At 40.7% G+C, this 22437-nt stretch overlaps 1 protein-coding gene across 1 annotated transcript; it reads left to right on the top strand.

Annotated features, from left to right (window-relative positions):
* Positions 1–2646: 2646 nt before the first annotated feature.
* Positions 2647–12040, top strand: WDR12 (WD repeat domain 12). Its single transcript, XM_075512609.1, has 13 exons — positions 2647–2757; positions 2842–2936; positions 4222–4316; positions 4983–5089; positions 5964–6079; positions 6466–6620; positions 7432–7477; positions 8341–8426; positions 8625–8765; positions 8875–8980; positions 9779–9911; positions 10754–10826; positions 11574–12040. Exons 1-13 carry the CDS (start codon positions 2717–2719, stop codon positions 11649–11651), a joined length of 1272 nt encoding a protein of 423 aa, XP_075368724.1. The 5' UTR covers positions 2647–2716; the 3' UTR covers positions 11652–12040.
* Positions 12041–22437: the final 10397 nt, after the last annotated feature.

Here is a 22437-nt window from a genome sequence, read left to right as displayed (position 1 = left end):
GTTCAATTCTACAAGGAGAGCAAGCAGCCACAGAAACTGCTAGCACAGGCAAACACGACAACCATCATGAGCATTTTATGCAGGGTCTTACAGACAGGATCTTCAAGAGAGCAAAAATCATGCACTGCAATCTAGCCTACACGTTACCATCAGTGGTTCAATTCCAAAGACAAATGCACTGATAGTTCAAGATCATTTAGCAAAACACAAAAGGCAGTCAGATCTTGATTTATTTAGCCTTCAAGAACTCCTGTGATAACACAGCTGTCAAAGCCAGTGGCAACCTCTTGCAACGCTAGGTTCTCACTGATTGTCATCCACAGACACAACCTATATAACATCAGGTACTCTCAACAGGAACAGGATTTCAATGCCCACTCTGAGGTGAACCTTTCTTATAACAGTTGCAATCTCCTCTCTAACCCAGAAACCCACATACTGATTCTTAATACGTAAACTTTTAAAGACACTAATAGAAAAGTCAAACTAGCATTACTTTAAAATCCTGTTGTTGACCAGTCACATCTCTGCCCTGCCTTAAGGCAGAGTATTAGATTTCTGTATTTTCTGGCCTCCGATTCTTTATTCTACCGTAATACCTATACTTATCAACTACAAGCAGTGGTCCCTAAGAATACACCAGTTCTAGCCTGACATAATTTTAAGGCCTCATATGAATGCTTGCTTCTGCCCTCCCTCAGTTACGAGGCCTCCTTGTGAAGGCAACACACAGCCAGATCCCAAAGGGAAGTACTGCCTTTCAAAATCCCAGAGCCAATTACTTTAACACTGAGTCAATATTGCAAGATTTTAGTCATGAGAAGAAACCTAAACTGTAAAAAACAGGTAAAAAACAGGTCCATTGTGATAATAAGCACGTTCTAGCTAGGAGTATTCTGTCGGGCAAGGAAGGAGGGAATTCTCTTATGTTTTTCAAGCTTCAAGTCTTCAATGCATACCCATTAAAAAAAAAAGTAAATCAAAGCTTGACTGTGCAAGTTCATGTTTTCAGCACTTCTGATAGCAATATTCCCCATTCAGGTTTTAATTTATACTTCTTGACAGGAAATACATACAGTTGAATGCCTCACCAACAACCTTTTTTGGGCTTCCTATGAAATGTTTCAGAGGTTTTACAAGAAGATTTAAGATAATTGCATAGCTTACAACAATTAAACGCTCTCTCTGAAAAAGCTACCTCTGATGACATTTGTCTACCACCATTACGAAGGGAACAAATTACAGTAAAACATAACAGGGAGGAAATTAGGGCATAGTGATACCCTCAAGTAAATGAGTTACAATTAGCTTTATATTAACTTGTACGAGGTTTGAGATTCAGCTTCTCTCTGTCATGGAAGAGCAGGCAGATAGTGTTAAGAATGCACAGATCATCTGGGGACTCCTACTTAAAAGGTTTCTCAAGCAAATCACTTCCGTGTAGCCAGCACAAGCTATCTGGAAAATACACCTGTGTCAATTACATTGACAAACACTGTTAGATCTTTTAAGTACACTTAAGAAATAGATGAGACTTCAGAGCCTCACAAAACATCAAGACTCAACACCTGCCTGCTCCAACAAGTTGCCCTAACCTGAGTCACCACATAGGGAAAGCTCAACTGTTCCTCGAGAGGCCACAAGTAACTGTCAGAAAGGCAGGAAAAAAGATATATAAACCAAGCACACAGCAGGTACTCACACAAGCAGCTTTCTCCCAAAAGAGCAAATTCACTTACAGCTTCTTTTAGAGTCCACTGCATGTTGGGTTTATTACTTTTAGTAGGAAGTTTATTGTCGATGTGTCACTTTACATGCAAAGAAACACAACCCAAGTTACACCAAGAAGACACCACCAGCAGCCAACAGTCCCAGACGCCAGCTCGCCGGCTCCAGCAACGCCGCAGCCCCACACGGGGAGCTACTCACCGCCACGGGGGCAAGGCCGGTACCGCGGGCTGCCCCGCACCACCCGGCCCGGCCCGGCCGGGGGTGCAGCAAGGCGGCCCCCGGGTGCGGGGGAGGCACGGGGCCCCGCTCCAGCGGCGCAAGGGCCTGCGAGTGCCCCACGGAAAGCGCCCCCCACGCCCCAGCCGGGAGGGGAACGGGCGCACCTCATCCCCTGCCCCTCAGCCTGCGCCCCGCGGCTCCCCCGGTCGCACCCCTCCGCACCACAGCCCCGGGGCGGGGAGAGTGGGACACACAAGCGCGGGCCCCGCCCGCCGCCCCGGGGGAAGAGCCCGGCCCGGCCCGTGGCGGCACGGCCGCCGCCAGCCCCGCGGGGAGCGGCGGGGGGTCCCGAAGGGGTCTACTCCACCTCGCCTCAGCTCCCGCAGGCGCCGCCATGCAGACCGCCCCTCGGCGCACGCGCGCCGCCGCACCCGCCCTCGAGCCGGGAGGGAGGGGAAGGAGGAGAGGGGCGCGCGGAGGGCGCCGGGAAGTCGGTGGCGCGGGGCTTCTCGGGAGCCGTAGCTCGCGGGCCGGGGCGCGCGCGGCATGCTGGGCGTTGTGGTCTCCGCGGCAACGCGCCGCCGGCCGCGTGGCGCAGCGGGCTCGGGGGTGGTCAGCGCGCGGCGCGGCCCAGCGCGGCCGCGGGAAGAGGCTTCGGCGGGGCCGGAGCGCGGCGGCGGGCGGGGAGGCGGCGGGCGCGGCTAATCGCGGCTAATCGCGGCACGTGGTCGGGGGCGAGGCCGGCGGCGGCGGCGGCGGCGGCAGCATGGCGCAGCTCACGGCGCGGTTCCGCACCGAGAACCGCAGGTGAGGGGGCGCCCGGCCGGGCCGGGGGGAGCGGGTTTGAGGCCGGGGTAACGCAGAGGCGGTAACGGCGCTGTGTGCCCGCAGGTACGCCGTGGAGGATGTGCCCTTCTCGGTGCCCGCGGCCTCCGAGACCACCGACCTCAGCCACCTCATCAACAAGCTGCTGGCGGCCGGTAACGGTAGGTGCTGGGACGGGCGGCCCCTTCTCCCAGGCGGGAGCTCCGAGCAGGCGTCGGCCTCGCCTCTCCTTCAGAGCCGCTCTGCCAAGGGGCGACAAGTTCGCTTCACCCCCGTGTTTCTGGCCCCGCGCCCCCGCTGAGGGCACAGGCGGCGGCGCTGCCCCAAGCCGCCCCGCTGCCCCGGCGCCAGGCGAGCCGCGTTCCTGCCCTGGCTGAACTTGCCCCGTTGCAGAGCGTGGTGCCGCCGGCGGGCGGCTCGGGGCCGGCCCGGCCGAGGAAGCGTGCTGTCCGAGTCCGGCGCAGCAGCCTGGCACCCCCAGGCCCCTCAGTGAGGTCGGGCTTCGGCCGGAGCCGGCCCTGCCCTTCTGTTTCGGCCTGGCTATCCGGAGTACGGCACTCTCTGAACTGGGTCTGAAACTCAGCGGATAGATGTCGGTGCTGGTGGGCAGTCCCAGGAGAAACGCTCCAAAGGCTGGATCAGTGTGTGCCCAGCACTGCAGACCAAGCTGCCCCAGCAGATGGGAATGGAGGCGTTCTCCAAAACCTGGCAAAAGAACTAATGAAACCAAAGGTTTGGTTTTTATGAAAGCCTTTGAGAAGAGCTCAACCGTTCTGTCAACGCTAGCTAAAATGGACTTGACTGACTTGAAAGATTTTGGGGGAAAGACACCTGTGCAACATTGTTGAAAAATCCCATTTTCTGTAAGAAACCAGACTAATTGTATCTTAACCTGCTGGGACTTCTGCAATTTCATGGGTTAAATGCAACTTGCAAACAACCTTGAATAGAAAACTAGTGCACAGTGCAGTGCTCTGAAATGTGGGGCCTTTGTCAACTATGCCATTACAGAGGGAGAAATACGAACCAAAAATTCTTACAATTTTCCTATCGCTGCCTGAAATACAGGGCTCTAGCGAGTGATGATAAAGATGTGGGCTAGCAGTGGCAAGCTCCATACAGAGCAGTGATGAAGCACCACTGATTAGATGTAGCTACAGAGAAAAGGATTTAGAAAATAATGTGTTAACAGTAAGAGGCAAACTTAACTCTTTGAAGCCCAACAGCAAATTTTCCTTCCTCTTAACTCACATAATCCTCTGGAATTCATGGGCTGCCCACTTAAAACGGGGAGAAGAAACTGACTTTTTTTGTTGGGGTTTTTTTTGTTTTGTCCTTTTTAACCTCTTGCTGGCTCCATTCTCCTGAACCAGCCACAGAACCATGCTGTTCTTGATGGTATCAAATAGTGACACCTGAACATGGATTTTTCCCCATTTGTTTCAGCGGATCACAAATATGTGGAATTTGACTTCCTTATCAATGGCCAGTTCCTGCGTATGCCACTGGTCACGCACATGGAAATGGAAAATATCTCCACGGTAAGTCATACTCAATTTCTCCCTGTCTTGGACAGTAGAACAGACTTAGCCAGTTTCCTTCAACCTGATTTAGGTATTACACTGTCATCCTGACTAGGCAGATTTCCTTGCTCAGTTTTACTTCTTTTCTGACTTTCCCAGGAGAATTCCCTGTATCTTTAAATCCATTCTGAACTGCAAAGTGATTAGAGAGTAGGGGACTGAGCAGTGCAAGGAACATCATTACCCAGTCTGTTGCCTGTATACAGTTCAGAGGGGAAATTCTTGTCTTACTCAGTACATCGTTAATATATTTTTGGCTCCTACTCTGTTAGTTACATTGGGGGATAATGGGGGAGGTTAGTATTACCTCTAGAAAATGTTGCAAAGTATTGTAGACACCAGTTTTGTATGGGTGAATACTGAAGAAGAGGAACCTGAGAAGAGTGAAATTACTTGCTTTTGCTTCCAGCTTGCTATTAATAGTAATTTGATAAAAATATGGAAAGCAATACAATTCAGACATTTTTTTCTAAAGACTTTAATTCTGCTAATGTGGCAAAGGACTTGGATACCAAGATCTTTGCCCGGTAAACTTGTATATTTACACCACACTACAGTTAAATATTACTGTTATTGATTAAAAAAAATAAAACCACACTAATTGTATTTTGTCTGTGAGCTCAGGAAGAAGTGGTGGAAATAGAGTATGTGGAGAAATATATGGCCCCTCAGCCAGAGGAATGCATCTTCCATGATGACTGGATCAGTTCTGTTCAAGCCACTGAAGAATGGTACCACACGAAGCCAATTCCAAGTTTTGTCTTGCTTATTCCTGTTGTGTGCAGAGGACTCCATGGTGTCAAATGGAGTGGTATTCTGTCTCTTTAATAATCCGGGGTTTTTTTATTCCCCTCTTTGCTCTGTTTTTGTTTTATTTTTTTTTAACCTGTCAAGTCAGTCAGCTGCTTGCTTTGGTAAGCAGTTCAAAGACCTCTATTCTATGCTGACAGTGACTTTAACACAAGTAGAAAACAGCTAGAGTCACTAAACATGAGATACTGATAATAAAAATGGATAATACTAATGCTGTTTACTATTCTTTCTCTTAAAGGACAGCAAGATTGCCTTATCTCTCTTTTTAGCTTAAACCCTTGACTTCAAATGTGACATTCATTAGCAACAAACATAATAGTGTACCTTTATGCAGAGCTTTTCTTTAAAAAAAAAACCACCAACCATAATTGTCCTTTTCTACGGTATTTTCACATTCATGTTCCAATCAACTAGGCAATGGTCCTATATTGAGTAATGGTTTGAAAATGCTTTGAGATCCTCTAGTAACATACCATGAACAACAAATTTTATTTTAAATTACCTAAGTGTCACCTACCCGAATATGCAGCACTGTCATTGCTTTTCTTTTGGGCCTATACTCCTAGCCTTGCCATCGTAGGTTTTAATGAAGCTTTGCTCTGTAACAAAAATATTTTTTACTTTTCCAAACTCTTTTTTTTTTTTTAAACACACAAAGTAGCTATATTTTGAATTCATTTCAGCTAACCAGTTACTATGCTAATATTTTTCCAAGTTTCTGGTTGAGGCTTTTTTTCATAAAAACACTGTTGGTTTTGAAGGCAATAATGTTTCAAATTCTGTACCCTGTAGGATATTAACTGGCTGCTATGATCAGACTGCTCGAATCTGGTCTTTGGAAGGAAAATCCATCATGACAATAGCTGGGCACACAGAAGTAGTGAAGGATGTGGCATGGGTGAAGCAAGGTCAGTATATATATATATATTAGGGGAGTAGTTTGATTTATTGGGGGAGAAATGTCAGCATTCCTCAACCATGACTATTTAATTATCAAAATGCTACAATTATTTCGATCTCTGTCTGTGGTGTTAGAAATGAAGTCATGGTGCGAGTAAAACAGTCCTTTAACAGTAATGAGTATAGTTAGTTTAACATGTACATTATCTATCCACCTTGCAGTCTTCGTTAGCAAATATTGGTATGTATATTTATATTAATTGTACTTGCAGGGTAACATGATGAGATATGGATGTGTTTCTGTCTATCTGCTATTTCTTCGACTAGAATAATTAGATATAAAAACTTTGGAAAGCTGAGTTGGGTGCGAGCATGACTTTTTTTTCTTCCTCAGATAGTTTATCGTGCCTGTTACTCAGTGCTTCTATGGACCAAACTGTCCTGCTATGGGAGTGGAACGTGGAGAAAAACAAAGCGAAAGCCCTTCACTGCTGCAGGGGACACGCTGGGAGTGTAGACTCCATAGCTGTTGATTGCACGAGAACTAAAGTGAGTGACTCCTGGAAAGAAACCAGGAGTTTAACATCTTTTGGGATGTTAGCAGCCTGTATCTCAAAAATCATCTTTTTGTCCAATCCTTTGTCCATCCTTTTTGTCCTATGTACATAGGTAGTAACATAGTCATGTTATGACTGACAGGCTAATAAGTTTCCAGTCTTGCTATGAATAGTGGTTATTGAGGATTAGGAGTGCTACATCAATGCTAGGCCATCTTTTCAAAGTGATGCACTTAACCTCATATATCACAAAAACCCGAAGGTGACTTTAGATAACACAAGCCATTATACTGCTGCTTTTGACTTCTGTGAGTGAAGTCAAATGTTTATTTTTAAGTAAACTTTACTTTTAATGCATGTGAATTTTGCATTCTAATGAACTATTTTCAAATTTGATCTAAATTTTCACAGGAGTTTTGGTGGGGAAAAAATTTCTAAAGTGATACTCAGAAAAAGCAGGTGGTAGAAGAGGTCCTTTCCCTTTATCCAGGAATCCAACAGTTAGGAGCACTCACACCAAAGGTGGAGTCATCGCTCCCAGCTTGACTCAGTATCAGACAGGTTAAAATAAAACCTTTTGCTGCTGAAGGAAATAAAGAGATATTTTGTAGATATTTTTCCTGCAAAGGAAGGAAAAGGAATAAATTTGATCTATGCCAAAGATGTGGGTTTTTCTGAGGAGCCCAGCACTATTCTTCATGTGTTATAACCCATTGGTTAATTTTTCAAGCAGGAAGTGTATTTAGTATGGCTTACAAGGTCTGTCTGGATTGACTTTTAACAAAATGTTTCTGTTTGTACAGTTCTGCAGTGGATCCTGGGATAAGATGTTGAAGATCTGGTCTGCAGGTAAGATAAGTGTAAGCTGGGGTTCTTGGCTCTCTTAAAAAAAACTGTACTTATAACAACCTGAAAGATGGATATCTGAATATTTTTTTCTTTAAGAAAATTTGAGTCCATAATATTAAAAGCAAGCTAGAACTTTTTTTTTTTTAAAGCTTTGTAAGGCTATACATCACTATATCAAGTTACTGTTTTGGTTGGTAACACAATTTCAGATATGGTTATCAATTGAGTGCTGATGTTTGTTTTATTCAGAACACAGTACTTTCATTTATTTTTAATGGATTTATATAAATGTGCAGGTTTAATATAGACTTCTTACAAATCAAGTTTGTGGGTTATTTTCCTGTTCTATTACTGACACCATAATATGGAGGACAGTAAGAAGACCAGGTCTTTTCTAGAAATGTAGACTAATCCCATTTGATCTGAACGCTTTCTCTCACTGTTCCAAGTCATATTCCTTCAGTTTGGGAGTATATATGTAGGTATTGTATCTAAAAGAAAGATTGTGTTTATCACACACCTGAATTACTATCGGAATTTTCCATGAGTAAGTATGGTCTTAAAAATTCATTAAGTGAAGAAAAAATTCTTCACTTCTCACAGAAAGTGAAGAAAAAATTCTTCACTTCTCACAGAAAGTGAAGAAAAAATTCTTCACTTTAAAACTGCGTGACCTGGAGAATATAACTTAATTTTTATTCATTTTCCTCTAGCTCAAAATGGTGCTAATACTGTAAGTAGGGTTAAAACACTCATGCATCATAGACAGGTTAGGTACTGTAAATATGGGGTTTTGCTTAATTACTTATATGGAAATGCAATTCAAAAACCTCTAGATCAAGTCTGACTGTCTTCTGTCACAGTACCTACAGATGAAGAGGATGAAATGGAAGAAGCGGCTAACAGACCACGGAAAAAGCAGAAAACTGAACAGTTGGGACTAACAAGGGTAAGATGAGCTCCAGGGTTGTCCAGGGTTTTATTTTAGAAGTGTGGCCACACAAAATAATTTCTCTCTGTTAAAAGTGACTATATGAAAACTTCTGGTGATATGTCTCAGGCTGATCAGACACGTGTTTTTATTTGTTGAAACAATAGATTTTTTTGACAATATTCAATCTAATTTCCTCTCACCTTTAAATTCTAGACTCCCCTGGCAACCCTCTCTGGCCACACAGAAGCTGTTTCCTCTGTGCTGTGGTCAGATGCTGAAGAAATTTGCAGTGCGTCATGGGACCACACCATTAAACTCTGGGATGCTGAGACTGGAGATCTCAAATCAACTTTGGTGAGGTCATTGTACTTTGCCTGTAGGTTCAGCTGAAGTCCAGCTCAAAGAAAAAAGTTGTGCAAAATAGTAGCTCCTCTCTTAGAGTTACTATTTTCTTTTCTGACAGACAGGAAACAAAGTGTTTAATTCTGTCTCCTACTCACCACTGTGTCGACGCCTCGCATCTGGGAGCACTGACAGACATATTAGGCTATGGGATCCTCGCAGCAAAGGTGAGCTAAAACATGCATGTTCTCGAAGTTGTTTTTTCAAAATCAGAACTTCTCCCTGTTGGGAGATATCTCACAAACTGTTTTCTGCTCCCTCTGCTTGAAGTAAGCCATTTGGGAGCTTTTATTAAATACAAAGATTATGTCTATTTTCTGTAATATGGTGCAAGACTTCTTTTGATTTCTCACCTAATAATTTAGAAAACTAACTCATCTTAGGTTTTCCCTCTTTTTTTTTTTAACTTCCTAATGAATGTTCAACTGTCCAGTTGATTCCCTGAACTTTTTTTTTTTGTAAGGTTCACACCTAAGTTGGTCAGACCATCATTAAAGTGAAATAGTAGTCACTTTGTTACAATATAGTGATGCCATGTCCTACAGGATTGCAGATAACTTATGACTGAGCCTACCAGATTTATTTCATTGACATGTTTACTTGTTTACCTTCTATATTCCAGAGTTTAACAGTATTACCTTCTTATATGTTAATAATAAAAGCAAATTTTTTTTGTTTCCTTTTTTCAAAATCTTTGAAAAGAGAGTTTAGTGACAATACAGTTTGAGTTTTGTTTGTTTTGGTTTTTTCCCCCCCAGGACTTGTGTGGCTTATATTTTTGTTTGCTTTCTTTAAAGTTCACTTTGATTTTTGAAGTTAGAATTACTGGTAGGAGAAACACTTACCTTGAACACAAATATGTTGCTGACTGCTTTTCTCACTGGATTTTGTATGCATCTTAAAAGTGCTGGTTTCAGTTGGCATCTACTGATGTCTTTTTGGTGTTTTTCTTTTTTTCTGTTCAGATGGCTCCTTGGTTCTCCTGTCTCTGACATCTCACACAGGCTGGGTGACATCTGTGAAGTGGTCACCTACCCATGAGCATCAGCTGATCTCTGGTTCTCTGGACAACATTGTGAAGCTCTGGGACACAAGGAGGTAAAATAAACATGCGTTCTTTGCTGTTCAAAGGCATGTAAGCTTACAGGGTCAGTTAACCTAATGAAATACCAAAAGCAGTCCGAGACATTCATTGGAAACTCCTGTGGCGTTTGTGAAAATCCTCTAGGTTTTAGGAGTCAAGCATATAACGAAAGCTGGAAAAATACCTGTAGTCTACCAGAGGACCTGTGGCTTAACATCCATGAGAGCTGTATGGCATTCCAACACAGTTCTTACCTGGCATTAACAGCAGCATTGATTGACATGCAGAAGGCAACAACCATAACATTGCTACTGGGATTAGGAACAGCTGAAGGTCTACTAACCATTCCTCTATTTTAAGGAACAAAATACATTCTCTTTCTAAGGAATCAGCCTAATAGTGTGAAGTTTCACTTGATACTCTTTTTCAGACCTTTCATTACAAATTTCCAAGCAGTGAAATGGTTTGCATTCAGAAGACATGAACGGCTTTTCTGGAAAACACACACAGTTGAGCAGCATCCACACATGGAAGAAGGAAAACTATATAATAAACTGTTCCTAACAAGCAGAAATTGATAAAATTTCAGTCTCAGGGTAGTTTGCAAGGAGGTGAAAAATGTTTCTGCTTTTCTCTCTGGGGATGTAGGAGAGGTTAACACTGATATGATCAGCTCTGGAGAAAGCAGAGAAAATGCCAGATGGTGGATACCTGTACCCTCTGAAAGGGTTTATAACTGCTAGACTGCATCTATTTGATAGCATCGTGATAGTAGTTCTTCCAGGGACCAATTTTGTGTTCTGTGATTGCTCATGTAACTTCAACCATGTGACTGTAAATACCTGTGTTTTACCAGTTGCAAAGCTCCTCTGTATGACTTGGCTGCTCACGAAGACAAGGTTTTGTGTGTGGACTGGACAGAAGCAGGGGTAAGAATCTGAAGAGCAAGTTACTCAGTTTGTATTCATGGCGGTTAGGAAGAAGGCTAAAAGCAGTCATGGACTATTTTTTCCTTTTTGCTTAAAGCTAGAAGAGAACAGGAAGTTTGGGTTGTGCTGTGGTTGATACTGGGTTGATAACTGGGTGTTATTGTCGTACACACTGTAGCACTTACCCATGCTACTGTGCAAAGGAGTAGGATGGGAGGTTTAAGCTCTGTAGCATTAAGTGGGTGTTACACTGATATTCCAAACAAGGAGACACAGGAGAAGGGCACCACACCTTGCTGAGAAGATACATGTTCCAAGGTACCATTTGCTGCCATGGAGACTACAGCAGCATGAACTGACAGTGGGGGCATGGCAGTACATGTAGAAGGGGGGAACTATATAATCCTCTATAGCAAGCTGTCTGCTACTCTAGTGGTACACACATGTATAAAATGGGAAAAAAAAATTGTTAATGTTCAAGATCCTCAGTGTGGCTCCTGTTCTCAGTAGAAGGCAGGAAAAGCTTTAGAAGTTTTCCTGCAAAAACTTTGCTTCTAATTTTAGGAGGAGGAGAATAGACAAGGTTGCTTCTGCACTTTGATTCTGGGTTTTAGTCATGCATTAACAGTTCATTATTCAGTACTCCTTTTTATGTCTTCAAAGGAAAGAAAATCAGAGTCCTCAACTTTTGTGTAGGTATTTTGCTTAGTTCTGATATTAATCACAGTTTTCTTTTCCTCTCATCAGTTGCTATTGAGTGGAGGTGCAGACAACAAACTGTATTGCTACAGCTACCCAGCCACAGCCTCGGATGTTGGAGCATAAAGGTCAAACAGCCAGAAGACCTTTTCTTAAAGATCTTTGCAGCGTTCACTCTCTGCTAGCATCCCTACAGAACCAACACCTGAAGAAAGGAGTTTTTTGTTGCTCAGAGAGCTGTTGTTCCTGTTTTTTTTGTATTGGTAACCTATATCCATATTTGTCACAGAAAAATGGCAACAAGCAGTTACTAATGTGATAAATGTGAAACAAAGCAAAGGGCATTTCCTCCCTTTTTGATGGCTTTGAATTAACATTTTTTAAATGACTATTTGTATAGCCCTTTTAATAAGGAGTAAACTGTTCCTGATACTTACAGAAAAATTACTGAACTAAATTATTTTTTGAGTTTACCTGCTTTCCCTTGAAAAGAAAAAATAAAGCTTTTATCTACAGTTCATTGGTTTAGTGCCTCACTTCAGATAAAAATCAGACTTCAGCTCTCCATTCAGTACTGCTGTTGGCAGTTCTTACGATTAGGTCCTTAAGTGATGAACCCTGGCTTCTTTCTAGGATGGAGACTTAGTATGTTTGTAGTGAAATGGTATGACGTAAAGGAACTTGACAGATTTACTCCATTATCCATTTTTTTTAGATTTACTCCATTATTTATTCCATTTTTCTGTTACTCATAAGTTAGGGCTGTGAATTACTTTAGTTGTACTGCAACACAAGGCAGGCGCATTCTTATAATGTGGTATCTTAACCCCTAAAAAGCAGCAGATTTATAGAAACAAGTGGAGGATCACACAGAGAAGGCAGAAGAAAAATTAATTTGTTCCTGGAAAGAATGGATATAAAAAGTTACAATAGCTTTTAGGTTGATAAAGGGTAAGTACTATCCAAACATGCTCATTTTCTCTGCTGGTGGTCTTGCTTTTAATTCAGCATTTAAATGAAAAAGCTATTACTGCAGTTTGTTAAATGCCATATACGTGATGGTAAACCAGCAGCACATAGTTTAACAATGTGGAAACCAAACTTGAATATCCTCACTAATGTCTTAGCTTTCAATAAATGTAAGACCTGTACAGCACAATCAAGTCAAATGCTTAAATTGAAGGTTAGTAATTTTTCTTTGAAGAGTGAAATCTCTGACCTCCAGGTTTACAATATGGTCAAGTTCTGAGTAAGCAGTTTAGGAAACACCAAACAGCAAAACTATGGAGAAAAGGGCCAGGGTGCAGGGGAAGGATCTCTGATCCCTTCGCTCTGTAAATAAAAAACCTTTATTTACAAATGCTGCTTACAAGGAATTAGTTGTCTTGCTGTCATCTTATCCATGTGCATGTTCTTAGTATGTGTTTCATCTTTTCTAAAGCAACATACACTATTCATGCCCTAATACAGCAACTAATTATATTTTTTTCTTATTTAAACTTTATTCCTTTAAAACATTGCCTTCTGTCTATCTGGAACTTGCAAATATGGTGTGAATAACTATTTTGTTTTGTAAACCTACCAAAAATACAAAGCATTTTTTGAGCAGGAGTTTAGTATGTGCTGGAACATGCAGCATTTCTTCCTCCCCACTGTCGCAGATTTGTATAATTTCACATGCACATTTGTGGATATGCCAGTCTATTCTGGCAATCGTTGGCCTAATATTCATAAAAGTTTAGAAAATCTCTAATAATTTTTCAGTATGAAAACAGAAGAGGGTAATATCCTTTTTAGGTAGTCCTTAATCCAGTATACCTGACTTTTGGAGGTCTTAACCAAGTAAAGTTTGGAGATGTTTTCAGTGGCAAGCAAGACAGTGAAGTAAGTTTGGAAACTAGTTTGCTTCATTTCTCTTCAAGAATCCCAGCGACCATTTAATCTGAAGTCTTGAACTATTTTGCTTATTATAAGAAACATCCATTTTATTACTCTCTTCAGTTTTTCTTTCAGATAAATTATGCTTGAGCATAGCTTTTAGAATTACTGTGGTATTTTACAGTCAGATAGCTGTAGAGCACCTCCAGCCAATTAAGTAGTTGATAAAAATAAGTGGGTTCTCTTATATGCATATGTTTAAAGACTCATGAATGCAAGATAGGTAACCTTAATACGGTTTTCTTGCCTTCCCAGAAAGATTTAAAAAATACTTTTTGAAAAGGTCATATCACTTGGACTGTCAGCTTAGCTTAGAAAGATTAATATTATTTAGACTTAAGAAATCACAGCTGGCATTAGTTGTTTCAGTTTCAAACACTGAATCCGTTAGATCTCTACTACATTTGCACCTGTAGTAAATACAGAGAGTGTACCTAGAAAGGTAGGTTTTGGTAGACCACAGTTCAGAAGCAGGAGGGTTTTTACACCCTCCTCTCACTTTGTGTTCTCTCATTTGGAAAAGTACTGCGTCAGACCCAGAAAGAAGCAACTAAGTAAACCATATTAACATTATGGAGTGATACCAGCGTAAGTCCAACATCTTTTTGGAATGCATCTGTATTACCACTGTCTATAAGTTATCCTAGAACCTACAAAAATACTTTTTAGATTTGGCTGGATTTGGATAATCCGTAATCTTAATTAAAACATTTTAATAAGAATATTTGTTTTCCTCCAAACATGCAGTTCTTTCATTTAAAATAATGATGTGAAATTAGAATGGCCAGCATGAGTTGATTTTAAAATTGCAAAAGAACTGAGTCAAAAACAAACTTAGTCTTCCAGAATCAAGGTGCTGATGGTGATTCTACTCACAAAAATACTTTTTGTTTTCCCCAAAAAAACATTTCTGCATATTCGTAGTGCCCTGATTGCATAATATAGAACAGTAAAGAATTTTTATGTACTAACAGCTAGTTTTCCTTAAACATTGAAGTGATACTACAAGTGAGGGGAATAAAGACAATAGTCAACTACTACAAGCTTTACTCATTTTTTTATATCAGTGGGATGGGGGGTGGGCTTGTTGTTGAGAGGTTGTGCAATAAATTGTTCTATTTGATCTTTTCATTCTGTACCGACACCTGGCATAAGCTGTTGCCTTTACTGGTGCACATACACTGCCTCTAGATACAGTTCAAACAACATCATGCATTAAGACACATGTCAAAAGCGTTAGTTTAAGGCAAGGGTTCACCTGCTTGGTCCTTGGTTTAGTGTCACATTTGCGTTTTCTGTTCATGTGTTTGCTTTTTCCCAGCTGGTTCTTTCAGCTTCCTTCTTGCTTTGAGACTTTCATCTTTGCTTCTGGATGATTGCCGTCACGTTCCTATAGCCAGCCCTGGCAGAGCACTGTTTTTTCTCTCTTGTTGGCACTTTGTTTAGTTTTTTAATCTTTAATTTCTAGGCCTTCCCTCAACTAGGAGACTGAAGTAAAAACAAAGGGATAGGGAAGGAAACTGTAAGTGTTCCAGTGAAAGCGACACACAACCTAACAGCACGTGTGGTACTGCCATTCACCATGGTACCACCACCTTCTCCATAAACCGTGCAGACCCCCACCAGGGCAGGGCATGTCAGCTCACCCGCAGCAGCGCGGACGGCAGCCTCTACCCGCGTGCCGGTCACGGCTTTGGGACCCCCAAACGCACCTCGGATACCTGCTCCCAGGCAAACGCTTTGCCGCTGGACCCTCTTCTCTGGGCGTGAGCTGCTGAGGAGGGCACCGTACGCCCTGGAGGCACGGGCGAGAGGAGAGGACAGGCTGGTGGGAGACCGTGGGTTTCTTAGGCTGCACTTCTAAAGAGTTTGGGGCAAGGATGCAGATCTCCAGCCAGTGCCACTCTGCCTATTCCTTTCAACATACAGCCCATAGGCTGGCCGTGAGGCTTTTCGTTAATGAAAATAAACTTCCATGCAGTTTAAATGACTTTTGTATAGGCTGATAGATTTCCAGTATAAACTCAACATACTTCCCTAGATTTCAGCACACAAATGTTAGGAAATGGATCTAACTACATATGCTTAAAGTGACTTCTACAATTCAAAAATATTTCACAAAGCTGGAAGGAAATACTTACGTAGAACAAGGAATGCACTTTTAATGAAAACTGAGACACAAGGTTTTCTCCTGCATTTTCTGTGCCATTTCTGCAACAGAAAGTGCTAGCTAGGCATATGCAGAGATTCCCCAAAGGAAAAATATACACTTTTCTTACACTCCTAAGTTGATCTAAGTCTTGTTAATTATCAACTTGTTACTTAAACATAGATATAAGTTTCAGAATTTCAGAATTTTTAATGTTTTTCTCATCACTGAATTAATGGAGGCTACAATGTTATTTCCAAGATAATGTGATTCTAAACATATTAAAAAAAAAAAAGTGGCGGATCAGATTTGGGCAGATCTGTTCCATGACCTCACTGAAATTTCAGCACGTGCTCTTTTCCCCTGCTGTGGGAAAGGCAAAAGGTTTTGTCAGATTAAATACTTAATGTAAACTAGGTCAACACACTTGACTTGGATTTCTACTCTCTGTCAGAATGGGGCTGCCAAGCTGGCCCTCACGTGCCCCAGTCCAGGGGTGAATACAGTTTATGGATTGTCACCCTGCTTCATTTAATGCTGTTATTTGTTTTATTGCATCTTTTTGTTTCCTTGTTTGTTTAAAAAAAATATATATATATATTCACATTAAAAAAAAAGGTATTCACATTAAAAAAAAAAAGGTATTCACATTTGGTAGGATTAGTTATTGTTTACCCATAAGGTTTACTAAACATATTTTGAGAATGCATAATTGTGGCAGGTTGTCCTGCCACGCTATCCCTGTTGCACCTCTGTATGATAGTTAAATGGCTGAGGAAAGCCATTCAGCTTTTCAGGGAGCAAGGCTGAAGATCCTCTTCTGACGGGCAGAACTATAACCCACCCTTGATTTCTAGCCCAACATCCAAGCAAACCGAACGGCTATTTCGCTGGTTTAGCACCCACGCCAGCGTAAGCTTCAGCCTTCCCTGCGCTTGGCTCCTGCTTGGCCAACTCTGGTGGGAGACACAATGAGCTGCACAGCCCACTTCGTTGGATAGCAACAAGTTACAGTAGCTTATGTTGCAATTCATACACCAAAAAAGCCCAATCAAGTTAGAATCACCAATTTTGTTTGACGCAAGCACGTTGGCAGAGATCTCAAATTAGGGGCAAAACCTGGGTTAAAATTAATTGTCATGAAAACCAATTTAAATTGTGCTGTAAATTGCATGAAATGAGTGGCTTTTCAGCTGCCAGTGAGAAGCTGGCCGAGTCCGGTCTAGGAAAGACAGCTGCTCAGGCTGGATGAGTCTTCCAAGCTGTCCAAATCAGACAGGTACTGTATGGAATGCTGAAAACGTAACTCAAACCACAAAAATGTAAATTTCTGTATCAGTTACGATATTCATATTCAAAACTTCAAAATGTCAACTTTGCATATCTTTGCAATTTATTCCATTGGGCAACTAGTAGCCTGTGACCAACAGGGGACCTTAGTATGAGTTTAAATGTCTGTAAAACTAAACAAACATCGACATAAACGCTCTGTGACTGCTACTGAGACTTTCAGCTTATAATTTAAGCAAAGAAATTTCTTTAAATGTTTGAAGCCATCTCTGAATGCAAACCAGAATTCACAAAAAGCTGTATGGAGAAATAGGATATGCCAATTATAGCAAAGCATCCCAATAATCTAGACTGCTTATCCAAAAGGGTCCCCCTCGTCATGCTTTCTATTATCTATGGTCTATAAATTTAGAATAGGGAAGTTCTGATCTTCAGTCAGACCACAGCTGCGGTAAACTGCATGTGAAAGACAGCTGAGATCACTTGGAAGACCATTCAGGAAATGCTCACTGACTTAATTGCTCTCCTCTAACTCTATTTCTATATCCCAGTTGTTGAAAAACATTCGAGTTTGTTACACACGCATGCACACACAGCGATCTCATGGATTTCCACACACAAGACAGGTCAAAAGACTGCCCAATGGTCGACAAAATGCAGAAGAAATATTGGAAATTGAAACAAGCTCACCAAAGAACGAAGATGAATATGTGGTAACATCTGATGCAGAGCTGGATGCCAAATTAGAGATAAACCTAAGGATCGTAAGCAGTGTCAGTATGAATTGTTATAGACTATGAGTACATGCAAATGGCATCATTTTTCCTGCCACTAACAAGTACTACTTACTTTCAACAGGGCGGTCTCAGTCATTTGTGTCATTTGAGAAGCCCAAAATATGGTATCTAGTGTTGGAATTGCATTATTGTTTTCTGAATCTATCCAGCATCAAAGAGGAGGACTTTCTTAAATTATTCTCCACTCTAAATGGTGTCATTACCATGTCTGTGCACACATCCCCGCATACAGTTAACGTTTGGTGGAAAAGCTTAGCAGTTTTGAGCTTACTGCATTAACCAAAGTGTTACCAGTCTGCCAGCCAGATGGAGAATTCTTTCTGTCATATAGGGCTTCTTTGGGGATCAGGAGGATGGCAACGACAAATAAGCTACCCTCTCCTTTTTTAGAATACTTGCAGCATTGATGGCTACTGGGTGACATAAATCCCTCGTTTGAGTTTTTTGAAGCCTGAAGGCACATTACTGATCGAACAGTGGATGCGGAGACCCAGAGGCATGTGCTGAAAGCGTGTATTTTGAACAAAAGTCTGGAAGGTGTGGCATGGGTGTGCATTAGCAGGAAGAGTTGTTCATACGATATGTGGTTTGGAGTCATAACAAACATCTGTTTTCTAATGTCCCCTGTTAAAGTAAATATAGTAATTTGTTTTCCAATTTAAAAAGCACAAATTTCCATTTCTCTCCCATCCTTTCCCTCTCAGGTTTTGCATCAACGTTAGCCTGAATCTTGGAAGATTCATACAAATTTGGGCACTCTTTTTGATGTTTAGAAAAAAATTTTAAAAAAAAAGTCAAAATCTGACAGAATTTCACCAAGTTCCATCAGGGACCAGAATCTGTTTGTGTGCTTGTAAGATCACAGTGATCTTTGACTCTTCCACTCTCAATATCAGATGAGAGATCTTATCTTTCAGCAGATCTTGGATGGGTAGTTCGTTATTTTGGTGGACTTTGTGCATAGGATGAGGTGTTGGAATTTGCTGGCAGCAGGTTTTTAATACTCGGAGCAGGGATCAAGTATAGTTCTTGGTGTTACACAATAGATCTTTCTTCCATCTTGCATCAACATGCAAGTGGTCCTCTTAATATATCCATAGCATTTAAAAGATTAATAAATTAAATAATAATACGGTTTTGCCTTTACATTTAAGAGCGTACAGAGACCCTCAGCAGATAGTCTGTGTTGCTTTTCAGAAGACTGCACTATAGCCAGTAGTTATCTCCTGCAGTTAAAACACTAAACAAAATGTTTCCTACATCTAAACTGCACAGATTTAAGCAGATTCTGGTTTCAGTTACCCTGCTGTAATTCCAGAGCATGTCAGTTAAGACAGCGAAGCCTATCAAAATCGATGGACTTAATATAGATTTACAGAGGAGCTTACATGCAGCCTATCTGAACGTAATTTAAAATAATTAGATCTTGTATCTTGATGTAGCTGAAAACCGAGTCAGAACCAGTTTCCAAAAAATCAAATACCGCATGTCAGCAAAGCCTTTTCTGGAAGGAAATAAATAAGATTTGTCTTCATAGTAACTAAGCTTTGGAGCAGAATGGTGAGGGGGAGGAGATGATGGTTTTTCTCCCCTTCTAATCCAATCTTTTTAAACAGAGGAGTCAAAACAACAGATGTTTCATATGAAAAATGCTGCCTGAGATACTGGCACCACAGAATCCAGCATGAACTCACCAAAGATGAGAAGATGAAGAGACTACAGTTTCCCTATTTCAGTTTTACCAGCCTCTAGTCTGCTGCCATTTAAATGTACAAGTCCAGAGTGTCACGTTAAAAAGAAGCCATCATTTTTGCAAGGAGAACAGTTTACAACCCGTGCATCGTCTCACCATGCACCATTGTGAATCTCTGCAGTATCTATAGTATTGCTTGCTAGATGTACACAGAAGATTGAGATACAAAATTTTAGCTGACCAGATCATTCTTGAGAATAATAATATTAGACTGTGTACCAGAGAAGGCTGTTTTAATGAAAGAAACCTCTTTTTCTAATCTTTTCTCAGCTTGCCGCAGTATAGTGCAGCAACTGAAAAATACTTTCAGTTTTGGGATGTCTGAATTGTATCTCATATCTTGGCAGACACATTTGAAGCTAATCATTTTGCTTAGCTGGCTCAAGCATTGCTTTCACCATTTCCTACTGGCCTTCTCTAATTCCCTTCTACAATTTATGGCACAGCAGTTTGTAGGGCTGCTGCTGTAAAAAGTTAGAGAGAAAGAGAAGCTTTTTTATTTCCCTCTGCAGTAGTTATCTTCTTGCCATTTACTCTCCTTATTTTGCCACCCACTCCGTGTTTTATAAGGGAAGTATCTCGTTTCTTATTCCTCATAGGAGTATCAAGATCAAGGAGGTAAAAGTCTCCCTCCTTTTAAATACATGAGGTTTTGACCTTTAGGCTAACATGTTCCGATACAGGAGACACTCCGGGTGCCTAATGCATTGCCACTGAATTTCTCTTCCCACATACATTACTGACTTCATTATGACACTGTGGCCATTACGGCAGGCAGCATTTGCCTTTGACACACCTTTTTGTTATTTACATTTAGTCTGCAAATGTCCCTATTGTTAAGTTTTTCCCCCACCTTTAGAAGAATTACTGAGAACCTGAAGAACAGGGGGTAAGTGGAAAGGAAGCACCGCTGATGCTCAAGTGATAAGCAGCAGCCCTGGTTGCTAACACCTCTCCTACACGAACAGCAGGGCTCTGTGAAGAACCCATGGTCTACAAGCACAGTCAGATGTCTGCACCCCTGTCGCTTAAGCCACCACCCATTCTCCAGAAGCTAACCCTCCCTCCGTGTCTGTGGTCCTAATTACTTTCGATGAAAGGCACAAATAGCTTGAACCACCACTCTTTTTTGTGTGTGTGACTTTTGTCTTGATTATATTTCGTAAGTTGTCTACAAGTATACACTCAGCACTTGTCAGCAGTCAGGTTCAACTCTTGTTTCAAACAGAAATGTCATCTGCTTATGTCAAGTTGAAATCTGGTTCAGTCTTTGAATGTGATTCTGCCTGTATTGCACTGCTGCCCAGTGAAACGCCGTATTGAAACAAGACCTTCTCAACAGAAACGCCCCGATGACCTCTAAAAAAGAATTTTTTTCAACTTGACTTGCAGTTTCTTTTCTTTTTGTTGCTAGGAAGCTTGATTGCTCTGAGCTAAAAGAATGCTGTTATATATTAAATTTTATAAATTTAAATTCATATTGTTTATTTAGATGCTTATATAATTTAATGTTATAGTTTAACTTATTCTGTCTACAAAATAATGCGTCAACATTTCTTTCTGAAGGGTTTTTCTTGTTCCATTCAGATGGCCTACACAAATATCTACTACTAACTAGACGAATACTGAGGAATACTCATAGGGACTTTTATGGTACCATATGCAGTGAGAAGTTTATTCTAGTTTGAGGCTCTTCTTCCTTTTGTCCTTCTTTTTAGCATTCTTATTATTTAAATAAATACTGTATCTGTAACATTAGGGATATATTATCTCTCTCTATATATTTTTTTTAATATATATATATATTTATATAGCCTATAACATTGGGATACATTAAAACATTTGTGGAGGCAATCACTGCTTCGGATTGACCACTGAGAGATTAGGTTTGAGATTTCATGAAAAAATACATTAATGCTGCATTTTCACAAATAGAAGAAAACAAAGTCCTTTGTTAAATATTTAACCTAACTAGACTTTGCAGGGCCTAATACTGAAGCTATAATTGTAATGAAGGAAGAACTTTATAACCCTTGAAAACTTTAAGGGTGCCTTATACAAAAAAAAATTATGGATTAAAAAGGATTTTATGTCTTTCCAATTACAAATTTAATGCTGGCATAATAGTATGTAATTGCAAGTGTGCTATTCATTATAAATAACACAGCGTAACAGGACTACTAAGGTGGAAAGTTTATGGAAAAGTTCCCCCTCCCTTGCACCTTTACCCCTTGATCCTCAAAAAAACCAACCAAACAAACAAAACCAACAAAAAAAACCCAAACCAGAACAAAAACAAAAAACACCTTGGGATAGTAAAATCAGTATTTTACAGATATGTTAAGAACATTTATGGGAAATGGTTTGGAAATTAATATTTAGAATTACATTACAACTGCATAGCCTTTCAAAATGCTGTCTCCTGTTCATAATGAGCATTTCAAAAGTATTAAATATTCAGATTTCTTTCAAAATGTTCATGGATATATAAAAAAAAAATATACACACGCTCCCCCATTTATTTTCAACTTTTTGCCTTTTTTTGTTATTTAGGGAATTTTTAATATATATCACACAGATATTATAATTTTTTCTAAGCTTCCATAAGTCTCAAGAAAAATAATAGAAAAATTTCCCTTTTTAAAATTCTTGGAAACATTACATTGCTAGGAATGCCTTCTTAAGCCCCAGAGTTCAATTAAAGACATTTACGTAGAAAACCAGCAAAAAGTACCAGATTTAATAATACAGTAAAATATTCACATTCATCTTCCTTTATAGCGTGCCTATATATCCCTTTGCATTTTTTTCCTTCCCAACGCCCATCACTTCACCATTGTTCCACATGAAGTCTGACATGGACATTAGTGACTGTTTTTTTAATTAATTCCCCCTCAACCCCACGTACACCACATCCAACGGCAAATGTTGTCAAAACCTGAAGGGGTTTTTTACGCATCTTATCAGTTTGAACAATGTGCTTGT

Source organism: Mycteria americana, chromosome 9 (assembly GCF_035582795.1).
Source record: "Mycteria americana isolate JAX WOST 10 ecotype Jacksonville Zoo and Gardens chromosome 9, USCA_MyAme_1.0, whole genome shotgun sequence".
NCBI lineage: Eukaryota > Metazoa > Chordata > Aves > Ciconiiformes > Ciconiidae > Mycteria > Mycteria americana.
The sequence above is the reverse complement of the archived record's forward strand: the minus strand, read 5'-3'. Positions and strand labels throughout refer to the sequence as shown.